This window comes from Artibeus jamaicensis, unplaced genomic scaffold (assembly GCF_021234435.1).
Source record: "Artibeus jamaicensis isolate MK-2021 breed Jamaican fruit bat unplaced genomic scaffold, CSHL_Jam_final contig_452, whole genome shotgun sequence".
In the NCBI taxonomy this organism is placed as follows: domain Eukaryota; kingdom Metazoa; phylum Chordata; class Mammalia; order Chiroptera; family Phyllostomidae; genus Artibeus; species Artibeus jamaicensis.
Window position 1 is genome coordinate 4891231 of NW_026521837.1, and position 18815 is coordinate 4910045.

At 35.1% G+C, this 18815-nt stretch overlaps 1 protein-coding gene across 5 annotated transcripts in view; it reads right to left on the bottom strand.

Annotated features, from left to right (window-relative positions):
- KLHL8 (kelch like family member 8) overlaps positions 1-18815 on the bottom strand; it is an 86328-nt gene that overhangs the window by 23387 nt on the left and 44126 nt on the right. For all 5 annotated transcript variants that reach the window (XM_053666361.1, XM_053666358.1, XM_037132419.2 and 2 more), the window contains exons 3-4: positions 7565-8113; positions 4051-4237 (exon numbers count right to left, since the gene is read on the bottom strand). In XM_053666361.1, coding sequence (XP_053522336.1) covers positions 4051-4237; positions 7565-8113 — 736 coding nt within the window. The remainder of the gene's footprint in view (positions 1-4050; positions 4238-7564; positions 8114-18815) is intronic.

Below are 18815 nucleotides of genomic sequence, written 5' to 3' on the forward strand. Positions count from 1 at the left end.
GAGGAGCAAAGAGATTTGGCGGGCATCTTTGAAAGAGTGAACAGTATCAGGCACAGCTGAACCCAGAGATAATAGGCAAGGACCCAGCACTGGGGAACTGGACATAAAGTCACAGAGGCCAGCCCAGAGCTCTTCTCCCTTTGTCCTTGGTGTAGGGTTGTGGAGCACCATTATCTGCAAACCTGAGAACTGGTATTTTACACAATGACTATTTTCTCTAAGGAAATGATGTACTCTCTGTGACTGGTCCCAGGTCAAAGTACAGGGGGCATCCAATAGAGGTCCAAGGTCGCCATTACTGGGAGGGCAAAACAAAGAAGGTGGCGGGATTCCCCCAACCAACCCAATCCCTGTATCATGGCTACAGTAACAGCAGCCAGAGAGAGCTGGCTGGGGTCAGTGCTGAAATTTTACTGAGCTAGAAACTTGTGATTTGGTGCCACCTACTGGAAAATAATAGAAAGACACCATCCTAGTAACTGAGAAGTGCCACTCATATACATAGATGCCTAGACAGAAGAGGAATCCATCAAATACCATGCACGAATAACCAAGGTAGTGAGGCAGCACAGAAATAAAATGAAAAAAACCTACAGAAATCAAACTCAAGCATGTGGAAATAGGTCATATAAGTAACAGAGAATTCAAGACTGCAGTTCTGAAAATACTCAATGAGCTGCAAGGAAATACAGACAGGCGATCTAACATGCTCAGAACACAAACAAAATAAGAACTTTACCAAAGAGACTGAAACTTTAAAAAATAACCAAAAAAAAATTCTGGAGAGGGGGAACTCAATAAAAGAGATCAAGAATAATTAGAGAGGAAATAGAGCTGACCAGATGAAAGAAAGAATGAGTGATACCAAAAATAGAAACCTAGAAATGATGCAGAGGGAAAGAGAGAGACTTGGGCATAAAAAATGAAAGAACTCGGAGAAGTATGACTCCGTCAGAAACAGAAATATAAGAATAACAGAAGCACCAGAGGAGGAGGGGGAGGAGGAGGGGGAGGGGAGGGGGAGGGGAGGGGGAGGGGGAGAAGAAGAAGAAGAAGAAGAGAGAAGGGAACAGAGAGCCTGTTCAAATAGTTGATAAGAATTTCCCAGAACTATGGGAAGAGCTACCTTATCAAATTTAAGCAGGAAACAGAATACCTTGTTACCTTAATCCAGAGAGGCCTTCTCCAAGGCCCATTGTTTTTAAAACTGTCAATAAGTAATTACAAAGAAAGAATTCTCAAAACACCCAGGAAAAAGAATAAAGTAACCTATAAAGGAAAGCCAATTTGGTTATCATGAGAATTCTCAGTAAACTCTACAAGTTGTAAGAGAGTGGAACCAAATGCTCAAACTACTGCAAGAGAGAAATTACCAGCAAAGACTAATATATCCAGCCAAGTTATTCTTTAGATATGAAGGAGAAATAAAGAATTTTCCAGAAATACAGACGGTGAAGGAATTTATCTCCAGAAGATCTCCACTGCAGGAAATACTCAAGGGGGTTATTCTACCTGAGACAAAGAATAAAAGATCATGAAACAATGAGTAAGATCACTGACAAACTTACAGCATAAACAGATTGTTTGTGACAACAAAAACATAAAAGAAGAGTAGGTAAAGAAGGGTCTGAGTTTGCAAACAAGGATGGGAATCAGATGTATTCAAAAGAAAAAGGACTACTCTATACATGAAACTTTCTTTTTCATAAACCTAATGGTAATCTCACAGAAAAACCCAAAACTGAGACACATAGCTATTGATAAAAAGAGGAAACAAAGGAAAGAAGTATGAAATACCACCAACAAAAACAACAGACAGAAACACAAAGGAAAAGAACCAATGGAGACACTGAGCTACCAAAAAACAAAGATAAAATGGCTATAGGAAATCCTCATATATAAATAATTACCATTAATGTAAATGGACTGAATGCACCAATAAAGAGGCACAGACTAGCAGACTGAACCAAAAAACAAAACCCAACCATATGCTGCCTCAGGACACACGTGTGAGCTGCAAAGACAAAGTTAGACTCTAACTGAAGTGGTAAGAAATGATTCTTCAGACAAATATCCACAGAAAAGCATGTGTAGCCATACTTATATTTGACAAAATAGATTTAAGATAACAAAGGAACAAGAGACAAAAATGGACATTTTATAATGATAGAGAGGACACTACATTGAAAAGACATAAACTTCTTAATATAGATGCACTCAATCAGGGAGCATGAAAATGTGTAAAATAACTAATAGAACAAAAGGGAGAAACTGACAAAAACACGATCATAATTGGGGACCTTAGTACTCCACTGACAGCTCTTAATAGGTCATCCAAACAAAAATCAATAAAAATTTTGGCCTTAAATAAGAATTTGAATGAATAGACATAATTGACGTTTACAGACCTAACTGACATTTACAGAGCCTTTCATCAGAACATTAGATTATACATTCTTCTCCAGTGCACATGGAACATTCACAAGGACAGACGAAATGTTGGGTCATAAAACTAACCTCAACTAGCCTCAACAAAATTCAAGAAGACTGAAATTATACCAAGCATATTCTCTGACCACAATGCTTTGAAGTTAGAAATCAACTGCAGAAAGGAGTAAAGAAATCCACAAATATGTGAATATTAAATAACATATTATTAATAAATGACTTAAAGAAGAAATAAAAGGTGAGATGAAAATATACAGAGAGACAAATGAGAATGACAATACAATACAGCAAAACTTCTGGGATGCAGTGAAAGCAGTAAAAGAGGGTAATTTATAACAGTACAGGTCTAGTTCAAGAAACAAGAGAGATCACAAGAAAACAACCTCACAGTACATCTTAAAGATGTACAAAAAGAAGAACAGAAGCAATCAAGAGTTAGCAGAAGGAAATAAAAAGTATAACAGAATTGAATAAAATAGAGAACAAAAAGACTATAGAAAGAATTAATACAACAGAGAGCTGGCTCTTTGAAAAGATTAATAAAATTGACAAATCCCTGGCTAGACTCACTAAAGATAAAAGAGAAAAGACTCATGTAAACAAAATCAGAAGTGAAAGAAATTACCACAGACATCACAGATATACAAAGGATCATACTAGAATATTATGAAAGACTATCTGCCACCAAATTCAACAACCTAGAAGAAATGAGTAAGTTCCTACAAACATATGACCTTCCTAGACTGAATCAAGCAGTGGAAAATCTAAATAGACCAATCAAAAATAAGAAAACTGAAACAACCATCAAAAATCTCCCAAAAAGTAAAAGTCCAGGACCAGGTAGCTTCACTAATGAATTCTACCAAACACTCAAATAAGATTTGATACCTATCCTTCTTAAACTCTCCCAAATAACTGAAGAAGAGGCCATACTTCCTGACATGTTTTGTAAGGCCAAAAAATCCTGACACCAAAACCTGGCAAGGACCCATAAAAAAAGAAAACTACAATATCTTTGATGAATACAGATGCAAAAATCCTAAACAAATACAATATCTTTAGAAAACAGTTTGTCATGAACTATTTTCATCCCAAAGGCACAAGCCGTCATGATCAAGAGGTGTTCATTCCAAAGGCACGAGATCATTCAACATACACAAATTGATGAATGCTATTGGGTTGGCCAAAAAGTTTTTCCCCCCCATAAGATGGCTGTTGTAGCACTTAGCAGTCTTAACTTTATTTGAAATAATTTTGTTAGACTATACTGTGACAGCTGTCATTATCCACAGGCATTTTCTAAAAACATAAATTGGTGAGTTTGTGTGTAGCCATTTTAATATTGATCCTATTAACCATTGTCACCTCAATAAATTGAACTTAAAAAGTCATCAACTATCCAGTGTTTCCCAATCCCTACTACTATTTCCAAGATGCAATTAATTTAAAATTTAAAAAAAGAATTCATAAATAACTTTATTTGCCAATTATTATTCTAAGGCAATCATATTAATCATCCAGTTAAGACTGGGCATACATAACCAACTCTCAAATACAACAAAGGTCCTTCCAGCAGAGTTGATAAATGAGTAATTTAATTACCAGCAGTATGCTTCCTTGGTGTAGTCCGAACAGAGTATTCAAAGTCAGGTACTGCTCTGCTACTCAAGTGAAGATGGTAATTTCTTGCTTCATCCAATAAATCTCTACATTTTAGATTTTGCTTGACAATCTGTTCTTTTGCCACAACACCCATTAGAAAATCCACTGGCAACAGCGGCAAACGAACCTAAGATCATGAATATTTGTGGATATAAATTTAATTTGTAACTGATCACTCATTCTCTACTTTCACTGCAGCACATTATATTCTTTTTAAAACTGATTTTCTATAGACACAAGAAGGAAAAGAGAAAGAGAGAAAGAAAAACATCGATCTGTTGTTCTACTCATTTATCCATCCATCAGTTGACTCCTGTATGTGCCCTGAAACGGGACTGAACCCACAACCTTACGGTATCGGGACAACGCTTGCACCAGCTGAGCTACCTGGCCAGGACCCACTGTGGTTTATTACCTTTTAAAACCTCATTTACTTCATAAAGACTTAAAATACAATGTGCCAAGCTCTAAAGCAATTTACAGTAGGTCTGCACTAACAAAATCAGATTATATGGTAAATATATCCTCCCCATTTAAATGCAGCTATAAGTAGACTAAATAAAATAATTCAACTGTCTTCTTTCAAGTTTTCTACTTCCAATGAGTCATAATTAGAAAAGGCCTCTTGCTGCTAAAGAAAAGGCACAACAATCAAAACAAAATTGCTGTTCTTCGTTATTTTGCTCCTTAAAGCTCAGACTGAACATATGTAAATGTGATCTATTTCTTATTTAAACATGCAAACATTCATATCTGAAACAAATAGGTGTTGTTTTCTTTAAATTGATTACCTTGGAAAGTTACTGTACTTTGCCGTGTATAATGCACACTTTTTTGCCCAAATTTTTGAGGGAAAAATTAGGATGAGCATTATACCTGGACAGTACTAATTCTACATCTATATTAATGTTTTTAATTCTTTTATTTGTTTATGCATTAAAAGTGTAACTCTAGAAAAAAAATAACAATATCTGTATGGAAAATAATACCCAGAAATGCCATAATCGGTTTTGTTGAACTTACAACGAACCCAATCTTATTTCAGAAAGAAGTTTCTGCCAACGATTCAACAAAATGAAATGAAGAGCAATGTACTGTTACCCACAGAGTAACACAGATGATGCCTGATTGTTATCCACTTGATAAGATAGGTGACACCAACTTTTTTACCATAGGGTGAATAGCGTGACATTTCGCTTCATATACTTTAGGCAGGAGAAATTATTGGAAAATTCCTTAGAAAATGTTGAAACGGTTTTTGTATACTGCAAGCTTTAAGTTAAAAGTTATTAAAGATGCTAAAAAGTGTGGCAACAGAGCTGCCGAGAGACCCTTTGGAGCTCCTCCCACAGACAGTGTCATCAGACTATGGAGGCAACAGGAAGAAAAGCTTCTTCAGATGCCAAGACAGAAGAAGGCAATGCCAGGGAAACCTCCAAAGTGGCTGGATATGGAGCAGGAAGTGAAGACCTGGATTCTGCAGCAGTGTCAAACTGGGATCTCTGTTTCAAACAAGATGGTACAGGGAAGAAGGTAAAAGAATTGCATTGAGAAAAAATCGATGATTTCTCAGGGACACCTAAAAGGCGCTTTAGAAGGTTTGAACATGAGGACATGAACAAAACTTGCCCCGAAACTTCTAGCAGCCTATGAAAATCAAGTTTTGGAATTTTATTATGTTCAATCTTCAAAAGACTTACAACAACTCTAAGCTGTCCCAAATCGCCAACATGGATGTCCCACTCATATTTGATGTGCCATCCAACAGAACTATGGACATAAAAAAAGCAAAGACTGTGGCTGTTAAAACTAGTGGTTGTGAGAAAACACAGTTGACTGTTGTTCTAGCCTGTTGTGCAGATGGGACAAAGCTACCACCTGTGATCATCTTTAAAAGAAAAGATTCTGAGTGGAGTTATTGTCCACATGCATGAAAAGGGAAGGATGAATGAAGGAGGCATGAAACAATGGTTTAACAAAGTCTGGTCACTAAGGCTTGGAAGATTACTAAAGAAAACAGCTTTGCTTGTTTTTGGTCACTTCAAAGCCCACATTACACAAAGTGCAAAAGCAGTCACAGTGGACTTGAAAACCCAACTTGCTGTGATACCTGGTGGGCTAACAAGCCAATTGCAACCTCTTGATATGTCAGTAAACAAGCCCCCTTTAAGAAAGAATGGACATCATAGATGCAGTCAGCTGGTAATGATTTAACACCTACAGGCAGGATCCAGAAAGCATCCATTGCCCAGATTTGTGACTGGATCCTGAGACTGTGGAAGGTGTCAAGAAGGCAGTGGTTGTGAAATTGTTTAAAAAATGTATCATCAGCAATGTCTGAGGATGATGAAATGTACCAGGATGAAGACAGTAACTCTTCAGAAGACACTGGTAATGTAGAAACTGAAGAAGATGATCCCTTTAATATTGACACTGATGCGTTCTTGGTCTTCTATGATGCATAAATATTGTAAATTTGTTATTGGTACATAAAATTTCTTGTACCTTGTGTCTATTCTTGTGTTTTGTAATTATTTGGTATATAAAATTTCTTGTACCATAATATGTTCAAAAATAAATGCTAAAATTCCTTTATAATAAAAAAACAAGTAAAATACAAACAAACAAACAAACAAATAAATAAATAATTGAATTTAAAAGTTAAGGTTTTTTTCCTGGAAGTTTGGGCCAAAAAAGTGGGTGCACATTATACATGGCAAAATATGGTGTAGACTAACTCAAGGATGCATCCCCTCATTTAGTAGATGTACTTACCATTCCTCTCTTAAAGAAGCATTGATTTTCTAGTGGATTAAAGAGATTATAAAACTATTTTGAGTTAAAAGCATGCACACACACAATAAGAAGATATAGCTGCAAGACAGTAAAATTTTTTGTTTTTGTTGACAGATTTGTTTTCAAAGTAATTCTAAGGCCTCGTTACTATCCAAGTAACATCTGTTGACAGTAAACACAAATGATTAAAATAGAGACACGTTTCTGAGATTCAAAAGTAAAATTTGGTAAGGGAAGAAAATGGGAAGTGGTATCTTGTAATTCTTTCCATATCAAATTTATATACATTAGGAATAAGTGTATTTTCATTAGCAAAGTAATTTAGTAGAAACTTCATTGAAAACAATAGCAATGAATTAATTTTGAGCAGTCTCCTCAAAACCATTTTCTAATAGCCTAAAGTATTCATTACTACTATCTCAAAGGGATATTTTAAATTTTAGTTTAAAGAGAAGAGAATGGTATTTCTAATTCAAATATAGCAAATTCAGATTCATCCTTAAATAATACAGTGAGTAAATAGGAGAGTAAGAGTCAAAGCCATTTTCACATTGTATTATATCAATGGATAGTTTACACCTTTCATGACAAATGAAACATGCTGATTTGCTTCTGTATTGTTTACTTCTTCTACACACAATCTCATTTCAGTCCCTACCTGTGCAAGTGTTTCATCCAACCACTTGGAATGATGCTGAGGATTGGCAAGAAGCCACTTGATGGCTGCATTATAGACCTGTTTTTCATTCTCAATATTTAGATCACTGGAGGACAAAAGCTTATGGAGATGCTGGGGTGACACACTTGCAAAGTCTTCACACTCCACTACTTCAGTAAAATGTTCACACGCATACTGATCCGCCATGTCCATTAAGTCTATTCGGTTGTGACTTTCTGCAAAGGCTCTTACTGCCAAGCAGTTGGAAGGATGAAAATGTAACTTCATGTATTCACAACAAGCTCTAGCCACCAGTTCAACCTGTAGAATACAGGCTGCATATAAGAGAGGCTGGACGTTGTCCACAGTCAAAGTGAGCCGTGAAGAATAGACAAACTTTACCAGGTCTTCTATTGCATCACCATCAAAATCTCTAATCTCGATCACTGTTTGCTTGGCTTCAGCCATTTCCGAGAGAAACATGGCTCTAAAGTAGGGAATAACACAAGCCAATACCAATTTGTGACAAGAGATTAACTTTGAGCCAACCTGTCCAAAACAAACAAAAGGAAATTCAGTTTAATATCATAATTAGTTTTAGATCACCTATACCAGGGACAATAACTCCAGAAAAAATTACAATTACATTGTTTTTAACAATGTAATTCTTTGGTCACTTCATTTATTTTTAATCCAGGCCAATTTCTTAAAATAAGGTAATTTTCTTCTTCCAAATTAGCCACTTATCTTTTATACACGTATCTGTGTGTGTATATATGTATATACACATACACATACACGTATAATGTATACGAAGTAAACTATGACAAAACATTGTGTAAGTTTAAGGTATACAACATAATTATGTGATATATGTGAATATTATGAAATGATTACCACAATGTTTAGTAAACATCCATTGCCTCACACAATTACACTTTTTTTCTTTCCTTGTGATGAAAAGTTTTAAGACATTAGCAACTTTCAAATATACTGTCCAGTATTATTCACTACAGTCATCATGTCAGGAACTATTTAAGTTCTTTTCATATATTCATTCACTCAGTTGTCCCAATGCCCTATGATTACATACTATTATTATCCACAATTTATCGGTGGGGAATTTTGAAGCACAGAGTAAATAAGTCAATATTTAGTAGTATTTTATATGACTTAACTGAGGGTTTTTAAAATCATTCCCAGCTTATTTTGAAATAATGTATTTTACATAAAGATAATAAAATAATTGAAATCTCACCACCTTAATTACTGAAAGATTATATTGCTTGCAATAATTTGCCATTATAAATGACCCAGTAATGAACTTTGTTGAAACTAAACCTTTGTCTACATTCCCAGTTATTTCCTACAGATAAATTCCTAAAAATAGAAACCCTGCTTCAAAGAATAGATACCATTTGAATGTATTCTGTATGTGTTCGATCTACCTACAATATCTGTGCCACATTCTGAGTATTGATTTGTTAAGAAATACTTGTCAATTTCATGAGTGTAAATATTATCTCATTATTTTATCTTTCTTTAACTAATACAACTGAGTCATTCATACATTGTGGGCTATTTGTATTTTTTATAAACTTTTTTCCATGACCTTTTTCTTATTTGCTTATAAGAACACATACATTGAGAGTATTAGTCATCTGTCTCATACATACTTCAAATTTTTGTTTTATAGTGTGCTTTTAAATTTTATTCCCCCCATAGATTTTTATATAATTAAATCAATCTTTTATTTATGACTTCTGCTTTTGGTACTACGCTTGAAATAGGAGTCATTCTAATATTCCATAAGTATTTAGGTATTTTTTAATGTTTCATACCACAATTTTATTTCCATCTGGAAGTTCTAAGTACTGAACAGGCAGATATCTTCTTTTTAACCTAGTAGGTATCCAATTTTCCCAGCACTTTATATTGAATAATTAATGAGTACAAGTAACAGAATAGTTAGTATTCTGGCAATTTTCCTGTTTTCGTGTAGCATTTGATTATGTAATACACTTATAGTTGTGTCTAATTATTTGGGCACTAATTTTAAAGTAAGAACTTCTAAAGAAGGTGGTCCAAGGAATGCTACAATATACAAATGGTTTTGCTTAAAAATGTCCTTGCCCAACTTTTTTTCACTGATTTAGGTAAAAAAGGAATAACACACATTTCAACAAATGATTATTTCTGTCATATACACTATGTTAAAAATTTTAAAAGAATTTATAAGGTAGGGTTTAGATTCTACTGAAGCTCAAAAACTACACTAAAGTAGAAAGCTTGGCATGTTTTTAAATTCACTTCAGCCCTAATGAGATCTAAAATCTGATACCAAACATTTTCAGAATAGACTTAATATCCCTTTTCTGAATTATCTGCACACACCACCTTTGAGATTTGGTTTTTATACGAATATCTGTAAATCTCACATGGCATATACCTGCTCAATTAAATGACTTGCCAACATTCTACTACATAACAGTACTATAAAACAGAGTTCTAAAATTTTCAGATAGACACTATTTTAACACTCCTTCTCATCCAAGCTGTACAAATCAACAGTCCATAAGTTATCTTCATGTTGTTCATGATAAGATTCTGTCCCCTCTGTAAGTATGTTTTGATTTTAATTTCTTAATTCAAATAAACAAAAACATGGATATTTAACACACAAAAAAACATACATACACCCTATGTACCCCTTAGAATACTCATCTTAACTTTAAAAAGAGCCTTGAGCAATGTGTATGAAATAGAAACATAAAAAATACCCTTTTTATTAATTCTCTTTTGACACTATACAGTTTCACTATGTTCTTGAAAGTTTCTCTCTACATTTTTCTTCTCTGGTACAAAAAAAAAACTTCACTAGATACTCTGATGGATTAGTGGAGAACTATTCATTCTGAGTAAAAACAAAACAAAACAAAAAAACCAACAAAAAACCTTCCGAAATTTAGAATTAAAAGAAATCAAAGTCTGTAGACTAGATGTTTCAAATTAGGTGAAAAATACACAAACTACAAAACACAGACATCACTACACAACTTAAAATGATATAAATACTATATTATGTGTCATTGATGCTAGTAAACTTTCTAAATTATATTCTTTTAAAAAATCTGATCAGTGAACATATAATTCAAGATGCTCAAAGAAAAAACATGTCAAGCTTAAACTTTTGTGAAGTATGTAGAATATCAACATTAATAATATGATCCCCATTTTTTATAAAAACTTGAAATGCAAACTATAAATCAAAATCTTGAGTAATTTTCCATAGATTACCCAGTAGGGATCAAAATAAAATGAAACAATGATTTTTAGATTGGTAAAGCACTTCCCTTTCAACACAGGAAGAAGGGAACAGCGGGGTGGGGGGGGGGGCGTCAAGCATCCTTAATTTTAATTGTTGATACCACATTTAGGTCCAACCAGAAACACTATATGAAAAATAAGTAGAACTCTGTTTGAAAATATAAATGATCTACTGAGTTATGAGGTAAAATGAACTAAAATGATATAAAATTAAATAATATTAACTAAACAAACATCAAAATTTTTATTATCAGATCTGACTTGCAAAATGAACCTATATTACATAAAAAGGTCATTTATTTTTCAAGTTTTCTTTTCTCCTGCCTCCTCCTCTACAGCATATATGTGATGTGTAAAGCCAAAAAAGCACAGAAAAATAAAAGGAAAAAGATTTACTCAAGAAATACTGTCAATGTGTAACCAAGCAAACCAGGGCTCAGCCACGGGGCACCCTGATACATGAGTGTTGTATCATGAAATTAGTTTCCTGATGCAACAACCAGTGTTGAAGGAAATTAGTTTTTATTTATAGGATTCCAACCTCAGGGAGGCTGAGAGCACTCCTACTAAGAGCCCTGTTCTCTCACGAGATCCAGCACCTCCCACCCTCCCCAAATGGCTATAAGCCAAAATCATGCCCAGAAGTTCCCCACATCCTTATCTGTTACGCCAGCTGTGCAAACAGATCTCCATCCCCTCTGAAATGAGCACTGACGGGTTTCAGAGTCACCATCTCTTGAAGTAGCTCTCTCCTTCCAGATTTGGGTACACTGTTCTCAGCCACCGTGTACTGGTTCAGGGAAACATGTGCCATGTTACACTGGGTCATAGTGGAGTCCGGGGAGGCACATGCCCCCAAGAGAGTGGCTTCTCCTTAAGTCCTTTAGAGAAGCAGAAGTCTGCAATTCAGCATTCCCCATCACAGTTCGGTTCAGCTCCAAGCATCTCCCACGAATCCATGTTTGTTTAGGCAGGTCCCCACAGAGCTCCATCAGCCTTTTCCTTATACTCTTTCCTCCTGTATGGATTCTTCCTCCGCTCTTTCAGACCTCATGGCAGAATCCCCTTCTCTTTCAGACTGCTCTTATTTCAAATGCTTGGCCTGGAACTTCCTACGTGACCTCATATTTGGGCCCTCCTATGATGTGCTACTTTTTGCCAGTTCCCCTGTATCTTTTACCTTCTTTCAGTTGCCATTTTTAGTCACAGCAAGAGTTCCCTGTGACACAGTGGCATCCGCTTCCCCTGGCTATATCACAGGTCACTAGACGCTCTTGAAGTCACATACACCTCTGCCCTGGACAGTAACACAATTAACTTGCCATTGTTATGCAAAGTATCTTAAATGCCATATCATTCACTTCCCCTTCCCCCAATAGTTGTTTCTGGGGAATATGCTCTGCTATTTTTGGGGACCCTTATTCTGTACCCAGTTACAAACTTGCTAGTATATTTCCTTCAAACTTTCTTCTATGAATTTTGAAACATGACTGAGACTGTTCTGAAATTTGTTTCCTAAGTTTTCCCTTTCCTAAGTTTCTGAAAACTTTTATAAGCCTCATTCTTATTGGCTATATACTATTCTAAACAGTGGATGTAGCACACACTTTATTTAACCATTCTGATGTCAGCCATTTAGATTTTTCCATATTTTAAATAGAAACAGTATCTTGGAACAAAAATTTTCACAGCATTTTAGAATACTTCCTTGAGATAAAATCTGAAAAGCAAAATAATTGAATCAAAAACTGTAAAGTTTTTACAGTTCTCAATACATACTGCCAAACTGTCCATGAAAAACAATGAGCCAATTTACCTATCTACCAGCAGTGTTTGAGAATATCTGCCTCATCCAAACTGGAAAGCAGCCCTTGATGGTGTAGCTCAATGGATTGAGAGCAGGCCTGTGAACCAAAGGGTCGCCAGTTCAATTCCCAGTCAGGGCACATGCCTGGGTTGCAGGCCAGGTCCCCTGTAGGTAGGTGGTGTGAGAGAGGAAACCACACATTAATGGTTTTTTTCCTCTCTTTCTCCTTCTCTCCCCCTCGCTCTAAAAATAAAATAAAATAAATCTTTAAAAAAATAAAATCTCAAAACCAATAAATGCTTTAAATATTCAATGTTTTTTTGTTTTTGTTTTTTGTTTGTTTTTATTTATTGATTATGCCATTACAGTTGTTCTATTCCCCCTTCATTCCCCTCCACTCTACTCCCTGTCCCCACCATTACCCCCCCTTTAGTTTATGACCATGTGTCTTAAGTTCTTTAGATTCTATATTTCCCATACTATTCTTGCCCCCCCATCTATTTTCTATCTACTGTCTATGCTACTTATTTTCTGTACCTTCTCCCCCCCTTCTCCTCCTCCCACTCCCCTGTTGCTAACCCTCCTTGAGATCTTCATTTCTATGTTTCCACCCCTGATCTAGCTGTCCTTTTAGTTTGCTTTTGTTTTAGGTGTGGTTGTTAGCAACTGTGAGTTTGCTGTCCTTTCACTGTTCATGTTTTTTTAACTTCTTTTTCTTAGGTAAGTCCTTTTAACATTTCATATAATAAGGGCTTGGTGATGATGAACTCCTTGAATTTGATCTTATCTGAGAAGCACTTTATCTGTCCTTTCATTCTAAATGAAAGTTTTGCTGGATAGAGCAATCTTGGTTGTAGGTCTTTGGATTTCATGACTTGGAATACCTCTTTCCAGCCCCTTCTTGCCTATATGGTCTCTTTGGAGAAATCAGCTGACAGTCTGATGGGAACTCCTTTGTAGGTGACTGTCCCCTTATCTCTTGCTGCTTCTAGGATTCTCTCCTTCATTTTAATCTTGGCTAATATAATGATGATGTGCCTTGGTGTGTTTCTTCTTGGGTCCAAGTTCTTTGGGACTCTCTGAGCTTTCTGGATTTCCTGGAAGTCTATTTCCTTTGCCACATTGGGGAAATTCTCCTTTATTATTTGTTCAAATAAGTTTTCCACTGGTGGCTGTCCCTTTCCCCCTTCTGGTACCCCTAGAATTTGGATGTTGGAGTGTTTAAAGATGTCCTGGAGGTTCCTAAGACTCTCATTTCTTTGAATTCTTGCTTCTTGACTCTTTTCTGTTTGGCCATTATTTGCTTTCTTCTGGTCCACTCCTTTGATTTGAGTCCCAGTTTCCTTTTCATTGCTATTGGTTTCCTGTGCAATTCCATTCATTTCAATTAGTTTCGCCTTCATATGTTCCTCTAATTTGTGGCTATAATCAACCAGTTCTGTGAGGATCCTGATCACCAGTGTTTTAAACTGTGCATCTGAGAGTTTTGCTATTTCTTCATCGCTTAGATTTATAGGCTCTGGGGCTTTGAGTTCTTCTTGAGCCATTTCTGGTCTGTTTGCGCCCGTTAAGTATGAGGAACGGAGCCTTGGACTCCCAGGTTGCTGGGTTGTGATGCTGTATGTGGAGGCAGGGTCAGAGCAGGAAATGGTGGCGCCCTCCGCTGCCGCCTGCCTCAGGGACCCACTGGGTCCCGGTCCAATTGCCCACTCCCTTGCTTGTCTATCTGCGCACGAATGCACGACCACAGTCAACCTGTAGCCCTGCTCCCTCACTGTTTCCCCGCGGTCGCTCGCTTGGTCACTCGCTAGGTCGCACACTAGGTCCAACCCTGGTCCTGGATTCCACGCACCTGAGTCCATCTGACCGAGTTTTCCTGTGCAACCCCGCTCCACCAGCTGCTGGTTTCGCCCCTCTTACCAGTCAGGCTGAAGAATTTGTTGTTATCAGACTTCCGAAAAGTTCAATTTTCTGTGTTCTGGCTGTGTTTTCTGTTGCTAATATTTAATTGTCTCTAAACTTGGTTGTGTGGGAAAGCACGGCGTCTCCACCTATGCCTCCATCTTGGCGGAAGTCTTCAATATGTTGGTAAGTAAACAAAGTTTCGTTGATTTTAGCTATGTTTAAAAGTTTAAAAAAAACCTGGCTATCCTGTGAACAATTCTTTTGCAAACTGATTGTTTTACATAGGTTCATTTCATTTCTAACTTTTAATTATATAATCCCACTAACACAGATTGTTAAAAATAATTTTACAAACATACCAAAATTTTTTTTAGATTAAAATAAAAACTAAGGTATATTAGGTTGAAATGTTTATAATTATGCCATAAATAGTAACTGAAGTGTTTGAGAACTACACTGAAATAAAAGTGCTGAAGATACACAGTGGAACAGAAATGAAGACTGCAAGGGAAAAAAACCCTATATAACCAAGATTGCTTTTATGCACATCTATAAACACTGTATTCCAATTTTTCCATTCAACCCCTTTCAATTTTGCCTTTTAAAGTAAATAGGTTCTCTTTTCAATAATTCACGAATTTTAGTGAGTTTGAGTAGCCAAAAAAGTGTTTTATTGCTAAGGTCAAGGAAGAGTTAAACATTTAAAACACAAGATAATCTTAGCTTGCAGTGATTGCCATATCACAATGTCTAGCCACATTTACTGTTCTACAATCTTAACTAATTGTACTGAATTCATTTAAAAAATCTACACAATGGAAATAATTTAGACAGCATTTTGAAGGTAAATAAATAAGGATCTAGGAATATAAAGAGTTAAATGTCCCTCTTTAAAAAAGTAATTAACATTTGTTATCTCATATAGTCTGTGGGTATCAAATTTGAGAACAGTTTAGATGGATGGTTCTGGGTTGGGGGGGTCTCTCCTGAGATTTCTTTCCATTTTCCTTTTTTAATAATTCTTTTTATTGTAAATACCCTGCTTGTAAGCAACATGGAAAAAAATTCAAAATACTGACAACTAGTTGAATGGAGTGATCATCATTTTATTAGACTTCTTAAAATAGAATGCTCAAGTGTTAAATATAGGATTACTTTCTCCTTTACCATTTCTCTTTTATTGAGATTACAATATGTCTGCTTTTCCATTAGGAGTTAACTGTCACATCTGTAAGGGTAATAATGTTAAGATTTCTATCTCTTGGAAGTATAGTATAATGTAGGTCACATTTTTTTCTGCAATCTTTCAGAGTACTTATTCTACTTGATAGCAAATAATAACACGTAGAGGCTTGAAAATGTATATTAAAATCCTATATTTTTAAAAACCATTTATTTTAAAAGAAAACATTTATTTTTTAAAAATCACAGAAATGTGCACTTTCAAAAAAGAGAAGCCAAATAACAAATAAAACACAGACTGGTTGAATCAGGAGGTAATGTAAGGGGCTGCTTTAATCTCTAATTAACCTCTTGAGGCAAAATTAAGTACGATCTTTCATAAGGACAATGACATTTCCTCAAACTACGTAAAGCATGAATAAAAGCATTTTTGTAAATGCTACTCTTGTTGATTTATAACATATAAACTAAACATTGTAAGTGCTATGCAATAGTTCTCCAAGAAAATTTCTTCCTGCTCTTTCACCAACCAAATTGTTGCCCTGAAGAGGCTTTCTCCATATATAATTTTAGAACTGCTGCTGAATAGAGTTTAAAATATTTTCACTAATAAACATAATATCTAAACAAATTTTGCCTTTCCATGGAGTGACCTTAATATATAATCTATGTGAAGCTTCTCCAATCACCTCTCACCTCTCAGACATAATAGATCCTTCTCCTATGCTTCCATAAAAATAACATAAAAGTGACAATCACTAAATTGTATGCTAGTTAACTGTGTATGTGCCTATGTCTGGCGAGTACAGAATATTATTCAAATTTATTTATACTCTCCATATATTAGCATAAAACCTTAGTAAATATTTGGCTAAATGAATTTGTTGTTTATAATACAGGTGCTCGCTCTGTAATTTTAAAGTCTTATATATGAGTAATAAAACAAATTATGATAACTGCTTTCCAAAAATGTTCATCCTAAAGCAATAAGGATCAAAGAAAACACAACAAAAGGAAGGAGATGAATTTACATCAGGGAAAAATCTTCAAGGTTGCATGAATATAAAAAGTAAAGCTTATGTTGAATAAAGCACTATAAATTATCAATAATCCTATTTGGTTTAGTTGTTCTGTGATCACTAAATTCTGAAAAGCTGAAGAAATGTGAAAGAAACCAATCCAATAAGAGACCTGATAAAACATTAAGTTGTAATTCTTTCTAAAGGTAGGAACAGAACGTACCATAGCAGAAGTTCGGAACAACTTTGGAACAACAGTGCACATAATAGTGTAACAGTGCACATAATGATCCTAACAGCTGATATATACTGATTGATTATTATGTGCCAAGAACTGTTATAAGGACTTTACACGTGTCAATTCTCTTATTCCTCACAATAACCTAATCATCATTGTAATTTTACAGTTGAAGGAAGATTGATAACCCCTTTACATTAGTGAGGTTTCTCATTTCTAAAAGACCTCAGTCACTGCTTCAAAGAGTATTTTTCATCTTTCACTATAGATTCTTTTGAAGTTTTCACTTCAAACTATTACTGACAGTACCCAATAAACAAAGAAAAGTTATGAGTTTAGTTATCACTTACTCTAAAATGGCTGTTTCCTTCCTTTTTACTTAACAAAGTTAATATGCAGTAGCTTGCAAAAATTATTCTAAAATCTAATTAAAATTTATAAAATCAGTAATATTTTATTTAATTATTTTCACGCATATATTGACATGTGAATTGATAATTGATTAAATTCAAATAATCTGTTTTACAGTTTTTATTTTTGCCAAAGCCAATGTAGGTCACTGAATATCATGCTAAAGTTGAACAACTGTGTGAGATTAAAACATAATTTACCATATGGATCAACATGTCCTTTCACTAAAATATATACATTGCTAAATTTCACACGGAGCTAGTAGAATTATATAATAGTTTTCTTCTCAAAATCTTAGGACCTAGAAATATGTAGGGACACTAACAGTTTAAGTAAAGAGATTATAGATCACTTATTCACAGTGGAACCCTATACTCCTGGATCTTCTGGGCCCAAAACTCAGTTTATGTGTTCAGTTACAGACTTTTGCTGAATGTCCCTTGATGTGATTCTCCAAGAATGCCCTCAATCCCCAATACTATGCACTCAAAGAACCTGTCTGATCAGGAACAGAAAGCAAAATCTAAGAGGTCCCAAAGTGGCAAATCTTATGTGAAATATGCTGCATGGATATATATGAACCACTCAACAATTTTAATACTACACAGAGATAAAAATAAGAAAGTACCTTAAACAAATAATGAACACAGACTCTTCCATTCTACTTGATCACTTTTCCAATTTTATTAAAACCGTCTTTTGTAACAGACCAAAATGATCCTATAACTCACTGACTTAAAGTTTACTAAAGACTTTTTCATTCAAGTTAAACAGACTGTACTTCACCATCAGGTACAGATAAACAATCTCACTTAACAGATGATCATTCTGAAGTAGATATTAAATTACCAGGATAGGAACATGAGTAAAACACTAGTGCAACTGAGTAAACAACCAAGAATTCCTGTCTTCTAACTAAAATCAAGAGTAAGTGAATGCATCAAGTTTTTAAATTCACAAGTTAAAAGCTTATCGGGTCAACAACAATTTGTTAATTTTACTAATAATAACTATTTGTTGTTTTGGAATTCTAGAACTCTCAGGAGTTAAACTATGAAATAATGACCATCAACATCACTCTAATTTCCTTTTATTTACCCTCCCTCATGTCCCTTCCCCTTCACTAAAAAGGATTGAGACTAAAATCATTATGATTACGACAATAAGTACAACACCAAAAATTTGCCTATATGGTAATAGAAACCATCATTTTCTATAATACTCTAAAGGCAAGGATTTCCAATCTGTGGCCCATGGGCTGCATGCGGCTCAGATGGCTATGAATGTGGCTCAGCACAAAATCACAAATTTACTTATAACATGGTATTTTTTTGTGATTATGTGTTACAATATATTTAATGT